Consider the following 17373-nt stretch of genomic DNA (forward strand, 5'->3'; position numbering starts at 1 on the left):
AGGACATTATAATTTTATGTCCAGCATCGCTCAAGGTTAACATTCCAAAGAAACAAGACACAACGGGTGAAACTAATAAACTGCCACAGCCCTCACTGACGCTTTGGATTTTACTTGGGCTTCACCAGTCTTTCTACAATATTCTTTTTCGGACCCAGGATCAGATCCTGGATCTCACACGCATTACTTGTCATGTATCCTTGGTCTCCTCTGATCTATAGTAATTTCTCAGTATTTCCTTGGCTTTGCCATTTTTTCCCTTTCCTCTCTCCCTTTGTCCTCTCTCTCCCTCATTCATACTAGGGACTGAACCCAGCCCAGAGCCTTCATATTGAGCCACATCCCTATTTTTTATTTTTCAATTTTGAGATGGAGTCTTGGTAAACTGCCTTCCTTGGTAAACTCATCTTCCTGTATCAGGCTCCCAAAATGCTGGGATTACAGGTGTGTGTTACCATGCCTGGCTGACCTAGCACTTTTAGAGAACATTTCTTGGGTATCTTGTAGAATGTCTCTCAATTTGGGTTTGTCTTATGTTTATTCACTGACACAGGCAGGAACTTTTGAAAGACTATCACAGAGCCATATAATCTTTTTAGCACATCATGTCAGAAGGCATGTCATCTTGAGGGCCGGCCAAATAGCTCTGCAGATTAAAGCGCCTGCAAGCAGGCGCAGGGGCCAGGGATTCAATCCCCCAGCCTGCCATGCCGACCCCACCCCTGAGGTGTGCTGAGACACCAATTAAGACTGGGTATATCTCTCAGGCTTTCACAGAGAGCACATTGGCCAAGCAATGGCCGTGACTCATCCACATGGCTGCACTGACAAAGGTTCTACAATCTGAGGTACAGGATCTCAGGATAAATCCTGAGGGGATTTCACTGACCTTCTCAGACCAAAAAGCTACAACTCTTATTGCACAGGTCCTGCTTTACCTTGGTCTTAACCATCCAGTAGAAAAGTATGAAGACGAAATATAGGAAGTAAAGCCATGCTATTATGTTGAGCTGTGGGGGACTAAGGTCAATAATTTCTGACACTGCCAGTTAAACAGAAGACCCAGTGCTATTATGGGCTACTGGACTCTTTTAGAATATTTTGCTGAGTTTACACACCTATAATATTCAATAACGGAACTTTGGAAAAATAGGGTATACAGATGAATGTCCATTTTGTATCTGTGTATTCAAAGTGGTTAGGATAGATATATAGTTGCATTCTCTTAATGAATAGAATGATTTGTTCTAATGGTGTTTGTAAATAGGATCTCAAGTCCGCATCTTGTACAGCAATTAACCACTAAGAAGAATATATGCAGTGTGTTATTTGTTGAAACTGTACTTCCAATTTGATTTGAAACTGTTTCATTGCTGTTTATCAATAAAATTTTGAAGAAAAAAAAAAAAAGACTGGGCATGGTGGCGCATGCCTGTAATCCCAGCTTTTCAGAGGCTGTGAACAGGTGGATCACTACAAGTCCGATCTAGTAGTGAGACCCTGAACACCCTCTAGACCCTTCCCTAAAATACGGGGGGGGGGGAAGGCATGTCATCTTTACTGTTTTATTACTGGGGATGCTAACCTTGACTACCTATATTAAAGTAGTGCACAAATACTATTCTTTGCTTTGTAAGAAAAAAATTTTGGAGGAGAAACATTTTGAGGCCATGCAGGTATCATATCTCACCTTAAGTGTTTTGCTCACTAACTGTAGCATTTATCTCCTGGCCTGCCTGCAATCGGTGCCACTCTGCAGAGGTGTTCCACATGGTTACCATTCCTCAATTTGGGTTTTACACTTACAATCAGAATTTCTCTCTAACAAAGAGCTGCTACCTGTTACTCTACTATGCATATCAATAATAGATCCTACTATTCCTTGGGTTATAAGCCAAAGCTATTGTTTATTTTGTTACCAATTTGTTTAGTTTTGGACTGGAACCTTTTTTGGAAGGCTGGCTCCTGTGACCTTTTGACTTTGTTACTCTTTGGCACCTCTGGTTCATCTTACATTCCCCTAAGCCATTTCTAAGACCAGTTTCTTCTCCACAGGGCCCCAGTTCCCCGAATTAAGAGCATGGTGTTTAGCAACTAATTTCTGAGCATTCTCAGATTACTGGGTATCATTACTTCAAGCACCTTTCAGCAGACAGAGCTATGATTTATACCAACTGATGTACATTATAAGCCTTCCCTTTTTTACTACTGAGCAGTATTCCTTTTTAGATGAACCATACAGTATATATCCATTCACCTATTGCAGAGCCATCTAGGTTATTCTCACTTTTTCATAGTAACAAAAAAACCCAGGAAATTATGTAAGTATAGTTTTAAATCACTTGGTAACAAACAGGGGCACTGGCGGGGCATATGGCAAATGTATACCTAACTTCTACAGAAGTTGCCCAATTCTTCCAAAGGGACTATCACTTTGCATTCCAATAAGGGACATGAGTTCTTATTGCTGTAACATTTTAAATACCACTTTCATTTTATTTTATTTTTTTTGGGGGGGGGAGTGGAACCAGGGATTGAACTCTGGCCCTTGTGCTTGCCAGGGAAGTGCTTATTCCACTCAGCCATCTCCCCAGCCCCTCATTTTATTTTTAAAATTTTAGCCATTCTAATAGGCACATAGTCACAACTGATTATGGTTTTAATTTTCAATTCTCTAATGATACAAAGCACATTTTTATATGGTTGTTACTTATATTGCCTTCCTGAAGTATCTGTTAAGACCCTGTTCTTGGGGCCAGGGAGATGGCTCAGTAGAATAAGCGTTCCCCTGGCAAGCGCAAGGGCCTGAGTTCAATCCCAGGTTCTGCAAATAAAAACAAAAACAAAAACAAAAAACCCCTGTTCCTGGAGGGTTCAGTGGTAGAGCACTTCCCTAACATGCATAAGACCCTGGTTTCAATCTTCAGCAACCCCTCAAAAGAAATCTTGTGCTCATTAAAAAATCTTTTTTATTATTTTGAGAGAGCTCTAATTCAAATTCCTTTATTTGTATATGTGACTTGCAAATATTTTCTCTTAATTTGTAGGTTGTCCTTTGAATAGTATCTTTCACAGAGCAAAACAAATTCTCATAAATTCTAATATATCAATTTTTTTATAGATCATGCTTTGGTATAATTTTATTGGTTTTTTTTCTTTATAAATCATGCTTTAGTTTTTTTTCTTCCTGTACATTTCACAGTGTCACATGTGAAATTTGGGTCTATGATCCAGCTTGAATTAATTTTTATATAAGGTAAAAGTATGTATTAAATTTTCATTATTATACATATGGATGTTGAATTATTCCAACACCATTATCTGTAAAAGCTACTCTCCACTAAACTGTCTCATTGCTTAAAAAAAAAAACAACAACAAAACCTGAATACTGTATATTTACACAAGAATTAGTTATTTTCTGGGCTACTCTGTCCACTGATCCACTGGCCCCATTCTTTTGCCAATATATCACATCTTGAGTTACTGTAGCTTTACAGTAAATCTTCAACGTAGCTTTTGTTCTTTTTCAAAATTATTTTGATTATTGCTCTTTTGCCTTTCTGTATATATTTTACAATTAGCTTGATTACCACAAAAGTTTATTGCAACTGTAACGATTGTGTTTAATTTACAGATCAATTTGAGAAGTGAAATCTTGACAATAGTGAATTTTCAAATGCATAACAACACACTGTTTCTCTATTCATTTAGGTATACTGATTTCTTTCATTAGTGTTTTGCAGTTTTCAGCATAAACATATATTTTGTTACATTTGTACTATATCTTTCCTTTTGGGGAGATGGTACCATATTGAATTTCCAATTTGAATTACTCATTGTTGGCATAAGAATACAACAGACTTCTGTATATTTATTTTTCTTAATTAACTATACTGGCTAGGGCTTCCAATGCAATGCTCAGTGTGCACGATTTAAAAAAAAAAAAAAATACAACTAGTATTTTTAACATCAGTAAAAGACCAAACGTTTTCATCTTATTAGTGTCTTACCAGTTACAATTTTTGAAGAGGCACCTTATCAGGTTGCTCCCCTTTCTATGCCTACAATGCTGAGAGTTTTTCTTAACATGATGAATAAATGTTATTATTTTGTTAATAGGAAGGAATCATATTGGTGAATTTTCAAATGCAGAATCACCCTTGTATTCTGGGGATCAAACTTACTTGGTCTTAATATTTACCTTTTTTATAGATCGATGCATTTATTTACTAGCATTCCGCTGAGGATTCCTAGGAGGTATTGGTTTGTAGTCATGTCTTCCTGTGATGTCTTATTCTGATTCTGTTCTAGGGTAAGGCTAGCCTAATGAAATCAGCTTGGATGTGTTCCCTCCTATACTTCTAAGAGACACTGAAGAACTGTTATTATTTTTTCCTCAAATATTTGACAGAATTTGTCAATGAAACCATCAAGAAGTTATGCAGCTTTCTGTTTTAGAAGCCTTTAAAACTAGAAATTCAATTTCTTTCATAGATATTTTACATCAAAATTAACTATTACAACTTCCTGAGTGTGGCAACTCTTTAGTAGTTCATATCTTTCAAGTAATTTGTCCTTTTTATATGTGCTATCGAATATAGCAGAATAGTGTGATATAGTACAGTATTCTCATATTATCATTTTCTGTCTTTTGGACATGCCCCCTTTATTCTTTTTTTCTTTTCTTTCTTTTTTTTGGTATTTTAGGGAAGGGTTTTCAGGGTGTTCAGGATGTCACTACTAGAAACGACTCATCGTGATCCACCTGTTTACAGCCCCCCAAGAGCTAGGATTATAGGCGTATGCCACCATGCCCAGTCTCAATTGCTGTCTCAGCATGCCCCAGGGTGGGGCTGGCACAGCAGGCCTGGGGCCCTCTTTAATTCTTGATACTAATAATGTCTTCTCTTTTTAATCAGTCAGCAAAGCTAGAGATTGTTGAACTGATCTTTCCAAAATCAATTTTTGGTTGGATTTCCATCTCCACTGTTTCTGTTTCTAACTCCCTTCCTTCTTTCCTCTGATTGCTTGCTTTTGGTTAAGTTTGTTCTTTCTCTTCAATTTCCTGAGGGTAAAAGCCTGTATTACTGTCCTGGGATCTTCCTTCTTTTCTAATATAAGAATTGAATGCTATAAATGCCCCACAGCATTACTTTAGCTGGTTCTGAAAATTTTGTAATGTTGTAATTTCATTTTCATTATGCTGTATGTTTTAAATATTTTCTTGAGATTTCCTCTGTACCCCAGGTGAAAGTATATTGTTTAATTTTTAAATACACAGCATACAGAACTTCTTACTGTTTGTTACTAATTTCTAGGTGAATTTCATGATGGTCAGAGAATATAATCTGTATGAATTTAATTCTCTGAAATTTGCTTAGGTCTATTTTATGGCATTAGACACTCTATCTTGGTCCTTATTCCACATGCACCTGAGAAAAACATGTACCCCGTTGTTGAATAAAGTGCTCTGTAAATAACTCTTGGGCCAGGCTGTTTGTGTTGCTCTGACTTTCTACATCTTTATCAATCATTTTTTCTGCCAATTGCTGAGAGAAGAATGTTGAAGATTCCAATTTGTTGATTTCTCTATTTTATCTATCAGTTTTCTCTTTGTGTATTTTGGAGGTCTGCTATTAGATCCATACACATTAAAGAACAGTTATTTCTTAGAAGATGGGCTATGTAATGCCTGTCTTTCCCTGACTATATTCATTTTTATAAGTTTACACTGTCCAAAATTATTATGTTTATTTTAGCTTTGACTGCTTTTTTCAGTTTATGTATATTTAAAGTGTCTTCTTATAGATAGTACAGTATTTGGTCTTTCTTGCCTTCTGTTTCTGGTTTGTTTTAAACAAAGCTGGTAATCTGTTTTGTACATGATGTGCTTAGACCTGTAATAATATATCAACATATTTACAATTTTTCTTTTTCTTTCTTTGTCTTTGTATTTTAGGGAAGGGTCTACAAAGTGTTCAGGGTCTCACTACTAGATCCGACTCATAGTGATCCGCCTGTTCACAGCCTCCCAAGAGCTGGGATTACAGGCTCGCACCATCATGCCCAGTCTCCATTGTTGTCTCAGCGTGCCCCGGGGGCGGAGCCGGCACATCAGGCCCAGGGATCGAATCCCTGGCCCCTGCTTACAGGCACTTTAATTTGTTGAGCTATCCGGCCGGCCCTTATTTCCAATTTTTCTCTTCCACCTTTGTGGTCATTTTTTTCCTCTCCTTCGAATTCTGGAAACTGAACCAAGGGGACACAATACTACTGAGTTACATCTCTAGCTCTTTTTATTTCTTACTTTGAAGCAGACTCTTTAAGTTGCCCACACAGGGCTGAACTTGGGATCTTCCTGCTTAGCTTTCGCAGAGTGCGGGGATTATGTATGTGTCACCAGACACAGCCTCATGTTATACTTTTACATGTGATACAGACACAAAATGTACTACCACTATTTTTGCTTTATAAAGTCAGCTGTCTTGTAAACAATTAAATAGAAGGAAAACACCTAGGTTTTAGATTCTCATACCATTCTCCTGTGAAAGTTACCAGGTTTCCTTGGAAGAAATGGGATAGTAGGGCTGGGGCAGAAAAAACAAAAACACAAATTGAGCCTGGAGCATATTGTAGGTTCAGAAAATAAAAAAGTACCCTACCCTTCCCTCAAAACAAAAATGAAAAAGCAACACAAGGTACAAAGATGAGGAAATGTCAAAGGGACACAGGTACCATGTAAACAGCTTCCAAAAGCTAGAGCTACAACAACTTAAACAGAAAAGTGGTATATTACAATCCAAAGTGTAAAATAAATGCCTAAATCTGTACTGAAATATATGATGAAGCAAATAAGAACAGGTAAATCTCTTGAGCCAAACAATTCTATAATTTATGTTGACATTCTTCCCTTGAGGATGTGAAACATAAACCCCTACTCTGTACATGAGGGTTACATGTTAAGGACTCCTTCCAAAAACCACAGTATGGAAAGGATACGAGATTGAGCTTATAACAGAAACTTCTGATGAAGTAAAAGACTTCATCAGCCCAGGGACCAAGTTAGCACGAGTACTATTAGTTATACTGATAGTGTACCTGAGACATATGACAGAAATGCCACTTTAATTATATAGCTTTCCTCTCTAAAAGCAATAATCCCAAACTAATAATGAGAAGACATTGGATGAATCTCAACTGAGAAACATTGTACACATATGTGACTGTTATTGCTCTAAACTGTCAAGATCAGTAGAGCAGGAAAGTCTTAGAAAATCTCATAACCAGCATTTTATGGAGACATGATTAATAAATGTAATGTGGTATATCCTGGATTACAGTCTGGAACAGAAAAAGACATGAAGCTTAAAACTACATAAACCAAAATAGAGACTTTAGTTAATTTATTATCAATATTATACTTTTTTTTTTTTTTTTTTGGCAGAACTGGGACCTGAACTCAGGCCCTTGCACTTGCCAGGGAAGTGCTTATTCCACTGAGCCATCTCCCTAGCCTCTATTATCAATATTAGTTCACTAATTTTCACAAATGGGCCATACTAGGTTATTAATAGGAGAAACTGGGTATAGAGTATAAGTAAACTTTCTGTACTGCCTTTGTAATTTTTCTATAAATCAAAAACTGTCCTACAATAAAAAGCTAATAAAAAATAAAGGAAAGTAACTTCATCTTCACTTATATCACTTCCACTGAAGTGAAGAACACTTCCATGGTTCTTCACCGCTTTTGAGTTGACTCAAGTTGCTGATGCTGTCATTCCTTCTGCAGAAGGTGTTTAACATTTCCTATAGAGCTTTGCTGGTGGTAAATTCCCATGATTTTCTTATTTCAGAAATCTTTCTTTCGCCTTTGTTTCTGAAACTTTTTTTTTTTTTTTGGCCAGGTATAGAATTCTGGGTTGAGAGTTTTTTCTTAAATTTCAGCACATTGAACATGTGCCCCATTGTTCCCTAGCTTGTTTAGATTTCTGCAGAGAAACACGGTTTTAATGCTTATCCTTGTTTTACATGTACTATGTCTCTTTTCTCTGGCTGACTTTAAGAGATTATTTTGGTTTTTGCTTTAGCAGTCTTAATGTATGTGCACATATGTATGCACTAATAGTATGTATCTACTTGGTGTCTTTTACTACTCCTTAAAATATTATTTCTGCATCTTTTGGAGTTGCTTTAGAATTCTAACCTTCAATGTGTTGATAAAGTCTCATTCCTCTGAATTGTTTGGCTCTGCTTTTTGTTCAGTTTTATTTTGTTCTGAGTCTTTTTTTGTATTTCAGTTTGGGTTAATTCCTCTTGACTTGCTGAGGTAGGTCTTTCCTCCTGCTAAGCTGGTACTGCAGGGCTGTAATTAATTCTCTGTAGGAGCTGTACTGGGTTTGGCCCTTATTACTACTGTGGTTGCCCTCTGTGTAGCTACCCTCTGGGGACGGGTGACCAGTTGGTCACATCTGCTTCCCAGTGGCTGACTCAGTTTTAGTACAGAACCACCCCTTCTGTGAAGCCCCTCAGCTTGTGGCTTTAGGCACCCTGCACACCTGTGGCTCTGCTCCACATTCAGCATCTCTTCCTGATCCTCTACCATGAGTGGAAATGGAAATTTTCCTTTTCCATTTCCCCAAACACACTGGGATTTCATCAGTGCCCTAAGAGTCACAATTTGTGCTGTTCATTCCTCACAAATTAAGGATTTCTTCCACACAAGGGAAAGGACAGAATGATCTAAACTTTCACCCCTATTGCAGTGGTCACACATCCCCCTCCATGTATGTTTTCCAAAGGAGGTTTTTCCAAGACATCCCTCACCTTTCATGTGAAGCATCCAGTGAAGGTCATGGGTTTTAAAAGAAAAAAGGCCCATGGGAGAAAACTGACTCAAACCACAGTGAAGCCAGCAGCTTCAAAGAGTCCCACAAATGCACACTCAGCCTCCAGCAATTCACCAGCTTTCCAGCTACCTCTCAGCATCTGTGACCAGCCCAGTGCTCTGATGCGTTCTCTCCTCACAGTACCCATCTGTGCCTATCTGTCAGGTAGGCTGGTTGCCCTGAAGTCTCAGCACTTACACAGATTCAAGAAAAACAGATCTTACTTTTTCACTGTAAAGTTGGGAGTATTTGGTTTTCAGCTTTCTGTATCTCCAAATGATAAAGTGTTCATTATTTTTTCACCCAGAGTATATGACTTAAAAATAATACAACTTATAGTCCTGATTTCATACCGTCCTGGACAAGCAATGACCTTTAGCTTTGTTTTCTCATCACCTAGTCATGATCACAGTCTAACTGAGAATCAAATGAGAGAAAACATGTATGATGCTATTCTAGAATCTATAAAGCACTACCCTAATATGGAATATGACTTAAGCCTGAGAGCATCACTTTCACTTAGCAAAAATACCAACAGAAAGCTTAGCAGCTACATAGCAGAGAAAGCACCTCACATACCACTTAGTATGCTACCAGCTAAACAACTGCTAAACTAAAACTGGCTTTAAATCTTGCAAATCTATTCTAATTTTTTCTATAAGAAGCTATAGAGGGTAAACATTCTATTCTTCATGAATACAGACATAGAATTCAAAAGCAAATGAGGACCGAATTCTGAAGATATTATCAAGAGATGAAATGGGAGGTACTATGTCCTTTACAGAGTTAAACAGAAACATCACTTGAGAAGGAATAAGCAGAAGAAATTATTTGGAGAATAACACATTCAAGTCTGTACACATATTCTCTGTTCTATAATAGTTCTCTCTTTGGTGTGTAAGATCCAATAACAAGTATTTATTGCTTCTCTCACAGAAGCAATGTAACAGATGGAAGTGTGCAGAGCAGAGAGATGAAATAAAGCATAATTTATAAACTTGGAAATGAGCTCTCTAAGCAAACATCCTAGCCTGGTAAAATTAAGCATAACAATCCCTCTAAATTTAGCTTTATTTAAATAAGCATTAAGCAAATGTATTTCCTATTTACCCATAATTTGATTTTTGTGTATTTAAAACAGACTTGTCTTTTAAATTGATAGTTCTGAATAGAAATATTCCTTAGGAAAAGGTATGAAATGCATGGAGGCATGCAAAATTCCAAAAGAAAACATAGGCTGAGATGTATAAAATGTGTGCTTTAAGGAATGAAGCTAAAGAGAGGTTTGACTTACCAATGGAGGCATCATGCCCTTGCTTGTAGGGGGAATGACGACTCGAAGATCTGGTTTCCGACTGTTCATTCCAAGATTGCCACCACCTGGTGGAGGAGGAGACTTTGTAGGCATGACTTTGCCTAAACTATTTGCACCAGTACTGCCAATCAAATTTGGAGAAGCTCTTGAATTTACAAACCCATTCCCTGGGGAAAAGATTAACATGAAAAGAATTATTAAAATATATTGACACAAATACAAAGCATGTTTTCCCAGCTCCAAGGTGCAAATAAATTTAGTAAACATACTAATAACCAAATATCTTTCAATATTTTAAAATAAGCAAAGAAAGTCAACCTGTCTGAAATATATAAAGCTTAAAACTAATGCCAATTGTTTTCAGCACTATTGCTTGGACCTGGGCGAAAGACATTTAAAATATAACATTTTTCTAAAGGCCATATGATACTAGGGATTATAATAATAGAGACAAGCTTAAACCAGCTGACATAGTCATGTGACAGAGGCACTGCTACTTGGTTCCGGGCACTGAACCAGATTTCAGGTAATTCTTTATTTAAACTGTAGCTCATTTAGCACTCATAACTAATGCTTCATTTTCTCAAAGTACTCCTTATGCCTTTCCTTCTCCCTGTTCTTTTTGTCTGCTTCCATTAAGGCTCTTACTAAATAACTGTGGTTAATCTAACTTCAATCAACTTACTGCTACTTTTAAGCTTCCCTTGACAAAACCATCCATGACTTAGGTGAATAAGGAAATGGGCATTTACTGTGGCATCTCTTCTGTCTACTTGGCACTTCTGGGCACCAGATGAGATACAAAATAAGGTAAGAGACCACCCATTTTCAGGAGTACTCTAGTTCTTCCTATAGATGGCAGGCATGTGGAATGGGTTCAGCTGACTCACTACAGACTGGCTTGATTTTTTTTTTTTTTTTTTAATGTATTTAGTACAGGATCTCACTATGCAGCATGGACTCTAGTGATCTTCCTGTTTTCAGCCTCCCCAGCACTGGGATTACAATCATGTACCACCACGCCCGGACTCAGTGGCCAGCTCAGCATGCCCAAGGGCAGGGCCAGCACAGCATACAGTGCCAGGGATCTAACTTGGTGCCTGTGTTTGCCTAAGTAGGCGCTTAGTCCACTGAGCTTAGTCCAATTTTCAATTTCTAAGCAAATGGCCTTACAGACTGGCTTGAGAACAGGCATTCTGACTCAGACTCCAGGTAAGGAATATAAAACACGCAGAATTAGTACAGTGATCTAGGTACGACCAGCCCAAACCTCAGTAAATAAGCTGCTCTTGGCTATCAGAGACATTACCACATTCTACTCTAAGGAAGCACATTATTCTTAAGTCATTTTGAGACTCAGAAGAAAAGCAGAATGAGGAAAATGCTACTCCAGAAAGGACATTAAAAAAAGGAAGTAACCTTAGCCACATTTGTAAGTGTTGTATCACTTATAAGTTAATGTTAAATCCTGTATACTATTTAAGCCTAAGGTAGCATCCTACTAATTGCAACTGATAATACCTAGTACAATTAGCTAATTATCCAAAAGGGAGATAAGGGCATAAATAATAGTTAAGTATTACATACTGGAACATGTAATAAATATTCATTTATAGAATGGAGAATATGTGTCATTTGCTGATTTCAATTTCTAAGCAAACTGCAAATAAAAGCAGGGAATACTAGAAAACAATGATGAGGCTAGAAAACAATAATGACTACACAATATACTTATAAAATATTTTGTGAAAATTTAATTGCTAAATCCAAAATTGTGTTAACTGCCTATAAAAATATACTCTACTATTCCATTTTTTAAAAAAACATCAATTTTATAAACAAAACATACAGAACATTAGCTTAGCCACATATGCGTGTTTCTGGTAATAAAGAGAATCAGCGCCAAGAATAATGTGCTATCATGTTATTTTGAAGGGTTCCTGTTATGTACACAAAGTTACTTTAAGAACATGATATTAAGTAAATTTGTTGGCTTAAGAATATCATTCTTAAAATGGATAGATCTGGAGACTATAATACTAAATACTACTAAATCAGGCCCAGAAGATGAAAATATTGTATGGTTTCTTTAATATGAAAAAACAAAACTATAAATAAAAGAGATTATAGGAAGTGGGCAGGGAGACTTGGTGGAAATACAAATGTTTCTGAATGAGAGAAGATGATGACAATGAAGATTAGACATGCATATGTGACAATTACCCAAAATGAATTCAATATTATGTATTACAGACATGTATTTTTAAAAATTCAGTATTTGTGTTTATTATAAAACTGACCATGAAAATTAATATTCAGAAAAGTGAACTGAAAGCTCTTAACAGGTTAAGTCTTTTGAATCAGGGTGTAACTCAGCATTTAAGTTATCAATAGTTGTAGCCATCTAAAACCAGGCAATAGCATAGTACTATCTTTACTATTTATAAGAATACATTTTAATTTACATAGGAAGGGACAACCCTCCATCATCTTCAGATTACTCTGTCTCTAGTTAGCAAGACTAGGCACATACCACTTGGGCGTAAGCAGAACTCCACAGTTAGGACTAAAATCAACACATTCAAGGGTAACCACAGAAAACTGATGAGAAAAGAAAATGACACTGACCACAAGCATATGCATTTACTTAGGAAAACCTAACTACTGAGCATCAGGAAAGAACAGATGAATGAGAGAAGAAAACAGAGGGCAAGACTAATGGATAAATGCAAAGAAATGATGGGCTCAATCCAGCCTGAATGAATGTGTTGAATGGGGAATGGCAGCCAGAAAAGCCATTTGCTCCAGGGAGCAAAGGAACAAACAGAGAGCTCTATTTATTCTGCTCTTTTCCTTCCTGTATCAAAGCAAAAGAGAATACCTGAGAATCCACCAAAAATAAGCCAACAGTTGACATATCACACATACACACACAACCCCTGTTAACATATAGATGCAAAGACTAACCCAAAGTGGCTGTCTACTACGTGTTTTACACTGAGCTAAAATTATTCCTAATAATTTTTCCTTGAGAGTATTATTCTAAGAAGTGAAATCATTTATTTACTCTGAAAAGCTTCAACAAGTTGACAGGTGTATATTTTCACTTGAAGAGCTTTTGTATTGATATTTACATCATTTTAATTCCACAGAAGCTTCCTAAATGGAATAGCAGTATGGACACTTAAAACTACTTAAAATCTGTATAGGACTTTGCAGTTCATAAAGCACTTCAGGTTCATTAAATAGTGAATAGGGTCACTTGATAAATACCTGATAAGTTCTCAAAGTTAAAATATGTAGCTAGGAAGAGGTGGACTCAGAGTATGCAAAGACAACCTGCAAACAATCTTTGATACCTTACCACTTACAGCACACTGAATTTGAAAAAGCCATGTTATTTAAATGACTTATTTATATTAAAAACTAAGAATTAAAGTTGGGCCACAGTGATGATACAATCAACTTGGTTGATTCCTCAACACTACATCTTCGAGGGTGGCATCTGCATACCAAGGGGGACAGAAAAGAAAAGTGAGGCACTGCTGGCAGGAGCTGCCTACTTTGCTCTTCACTCGGAACCCAGATGGCTGCTGTGATTCTCCCTTTCCACCTTTCTGTCACACAAATCCTCAAAACTTTTACCACCTGACCCATTAGTTTTAATTCATATCTGTGATTTAATTTCACCACAGGGTCTGGTACTTCAGCTAACCTCATGGGGCTATCTTCCACACTTTCGATTATCTTCAAGGCGTCTGTATTAAATGCAGGCTGTGCCTTCTTTCTGTACCCAACAGAGCAATTTCTTACATCTTGTTACAGCTTCAAAAAGCAACGCTATTCAAACACCCACCTCTTTACTAGCCATCTCTTGTGGGGCAGAGCTCATCCATTAGATTGGTAATAGCTAAACCAATTTAATAAACTTGCCTACCTCTACGAGAATGTTAGATTAACAAAGTTAATCGAAAATTTAGATTACACTTTAACGTTTCAATACACATTGGCATGAAGGTATCTTCTGAATTTCTGGTACTTATTTGCTTGACTTGCCCTCAAATCTAAAGGACAAGCAGTATTTCTTCTCAATGGCACTGCAAGACGATGTAAATATATGTTAGTGGAGTGCATCTGCAATAAGCACAAGTGCTATTTTCTATGTGGAGTCTATAATGCTTTTTATATGGCTACCATACCAACTAATGAGAAATTGCAAGGGTGTAAGGGAATCTAAAAGCACAATATCTTAATGTAAAGTCAGGAGTCTGCAGCAGATTATGGTTATGGGATGATACATGGGTTAACTTATCAGGCTAAAGCTAATTTCATACGTACAACTTGTTATTTTGTGAAGTACTGTATAGTGATACATTACCTAAGTATTAGTTCAATTTTTATGACAAAAATAAAGATATAGGTTGAGACAGACTTTTGAGGTACATATTTTCAATATATAAACTCATCTTGATAATTTTAGAAATTAAAGTATGGTAAATGAGTATAGCCAGTTTAACGTGATTATTCTTAAAATACATTTTAATTTTTCACCTGTTGTATCAACCTGGCTGATACTTCAGCACACAAATCACATCAACTGAAATAACGCATTCAAATGGCTGACCAGTATTCCATGCCCTTACTACTCATCTATGACTGAAACTGTAGACAGTGATGTCATTAGTGTTTAATTATGAGTCAATTTTAGAAGTCCAACTGACAAACTTTAAAGGATTCTGAAAACACCAACCAACGCAAAGTTCAAACATTAATTTTATTATATCTGAACAAATTTTCCATAAAATTTTATATTCAGCTAGTAATTCAATACATAAGGAAAAATAAATTTTGAAATGTAAAATTATATCATTCGTATAAAAACTTGCTTGAGGTTTCTGAAACCAAAACCACTAGTTTTGAAATCAAGTGATATCCTCACTTAATTTAATAATTCCTTTAATAACTGATGAACTAGCATGAATCGTGATCATTAGAAATTTGTAATAAAAATATACAAGCTCGTGGAATCCCGCCTTCCTAATAATGTATTCTTCATGCTCCCTATCAACTCCTCCTGGGCACATGCATGTTTATAATCCTCATACAACCAGACAGTTGAAGCATGCATGCCTTTAATGAATGTCTCTTAAATCTGCATTTCTGCTTTGTCTCTCTTAAGATTCTGGTTTATAACCAATCCTTAGGTGGCCATTTTCCCCCAGGAATGTTGCTGTCATCTCAGCTTAGCCTGTTTTAAACATTTGTGCTGTCACGTCCTCTACCACACCAACCTCACCATCATGGTGCTACCAAGCTTTGTTCATTCTTCTTTGTAATGACTTTCCCCCACTCAGCTCCTCTTTTAGCTGCGACTGTCCTGCTACCATGCAAACCCTTAATTACCTTCACTCAACCCTAAACAATTACAAGAGTTTGAGCTTTTCTATTTCTAATCCAGTGTATTCTTTCTCAACATGTTTCTTAAAAGCAAAGCTGCTGGATATCTGTGATTTTTACCTTATATATACTATTTAAACATAGGTACTTGCAATATGAATAAAGTTGCCAGGTTTAATTTGTCCATATAATGACATAGATGAAAACAAAAAAATTACCAATAGGAGGAAAATGTTCTAAAACACTAGGATTATAGGGATAGCATGCAACTTCAGCATTATAGAAAGCTCAAAAACAAAAACAGGAGAGAAAATGCTTATATTTCTATCATCCTAACTTTTATAATCAGTTTAAATTTTCCCTTTTAAATTGTCTGTGTGAATACTTTTCCATAGAAAGCAATCTTGGGCCAGCCAAATGACTCAGCAGATTAAAGTGCCAGTGAGCAGACACAAAGGCCAGGGGTCCAATCCCTGGGCCTGCTGTGCCGGCCCCACCCCCAGGGCACGCTGAGATGGCAACTGAGACTGGGCATGGTGGCGCACGCCTGTAATTCCAGCTCTTGGGAGGCTATGAATCTATACTATTTCCATAGATTAAATTATAAATTAAAAGGAATGCAGTTGAAATTTACTTCATGTTTACTTAATGTTGATTTCTTCTACTGTTCATTATTATTTTGTTGCAATGAACCTTTGCATATTCTAATTTTCATCTATAGGAGAGATTCCCAGAAATGTGATTAGGTACAAATATTTTCTTTTTCCAAACATTTTTATGGCTGATGAAATATCTTTTTTTTATTTTTCTTTTTTATTTTTATTTATTTGAGAGAGAGAGAGAGAGAGAGAGAGAGAGAGAGAGAGAGAGAGAGAGAGAGAGCAGCGCAGCCCACCAGGGGGCGGGCTGGCTGGCATGTGGTGCTGGGGATCGAACCGCGGTCCCTGATGCCTTGCCAAGCTTGTTCTAAGTAGGTGCTTTAGACCACTGAGCCATCTCTCCAGCCCCTGATGAAATATCTTGCCAAAATATTTCCAGAAAGATTGCCACTAATTTACAATGCCACAAACACACGAGATCACCAGGTTCACCAAGCCTGCTTTAGTTCGGCACATTACAATAAAAAGAAATACTAGTTAGGCATCAATTTGAAATTTTATTTGTATTTCACGATTACTATCAATAATGAACATGCTTTGAAGTTTTAAAATATTAGTTTGGCTTCTTTTTCAATTGTGTATTTAGGCACAATGTCTACCCATTTACTAAACATTCCCCTATCTGTGGCTTCTATTTTACTTTTATTCTTAAGAATGAGGAAACAATTCTTCACTTAAGACTGGAAGAAAACTGGTTCTAGGCCCCTGTGCTTTCAACACTGAGCAGCCAGATCCTTTCCAGCCCTCCTCTCTGCCACCCTTAACACCCTGGCTTATTTTAAACTGCTTCATCTCCTGGTTGCTCACAGAAATGCTGCAGCTCTAGATGCCATGTGTAGAAATGACTGTCAAACAACTAGAAAGGCTGCACAAAATCTTCTTCTGTGCCTGAGAATCTATGAAATGTTTCTCCATTAGGTTTTGGAATAGCACAAATGGTATCAAGCAACTTTAAGGTCTATTATAATTTCATTCTTTTAAAATTTTATTTTATTTTGAAGAGTAAAAACAAATAGCAGAAACAAATGAAAATAGAGTAACATACAACAATACACGCTACAAATTTTCAAAACAAGAGCTAATTACCAATGGTTGTTATATTATTTATTTTTATTG

At 36.7% G+C, this 17373-nt stretch overlaps 1 protein-coding gene across 7 annotated transcripts in view; it reads right to left on the reverse strand.

The window, feature by feature from the left end:
• Mef2a (myocyte enhancer factor 2A) overlaps positions 1–17373 on the reverse strand; it is a 142150-nt gene that overhangs the window by 11655 nt on the left and 113122 nt on the right. For 6 of the 7 annotated variants that reach the window (XM_023709954.1, XM_023709943.1, XM_023709960.1 and 3 more), the window contains one exon: positions 10181–10368. In XM_023709954.1, the coding sequence (XP_023565722.1) occupies positions 10181–10368 (188 nt within the window). The remainder of the gene's footprint in view (positions 1–10180; positions 10369–17373) is intronic. The other variant, XM_023709964.1, reaches the window with a different exon arrangement.

This window comes from Octodon degus, unplaced genomic scaffold (assembly GCF_000260255.1).
Source record: "Octodon degus isolate 3935 unplaced genomic scaffold, OctDeg1.0 scaffold00002, whole genome shotgun sequence".
Classification (NCBI taxonomy): domain Eukaryota; kingdom Metazoa; phylum Chordata; class Mammalia; order Rodentia; family Octodontidae; genus Octodon; species Octodon degus.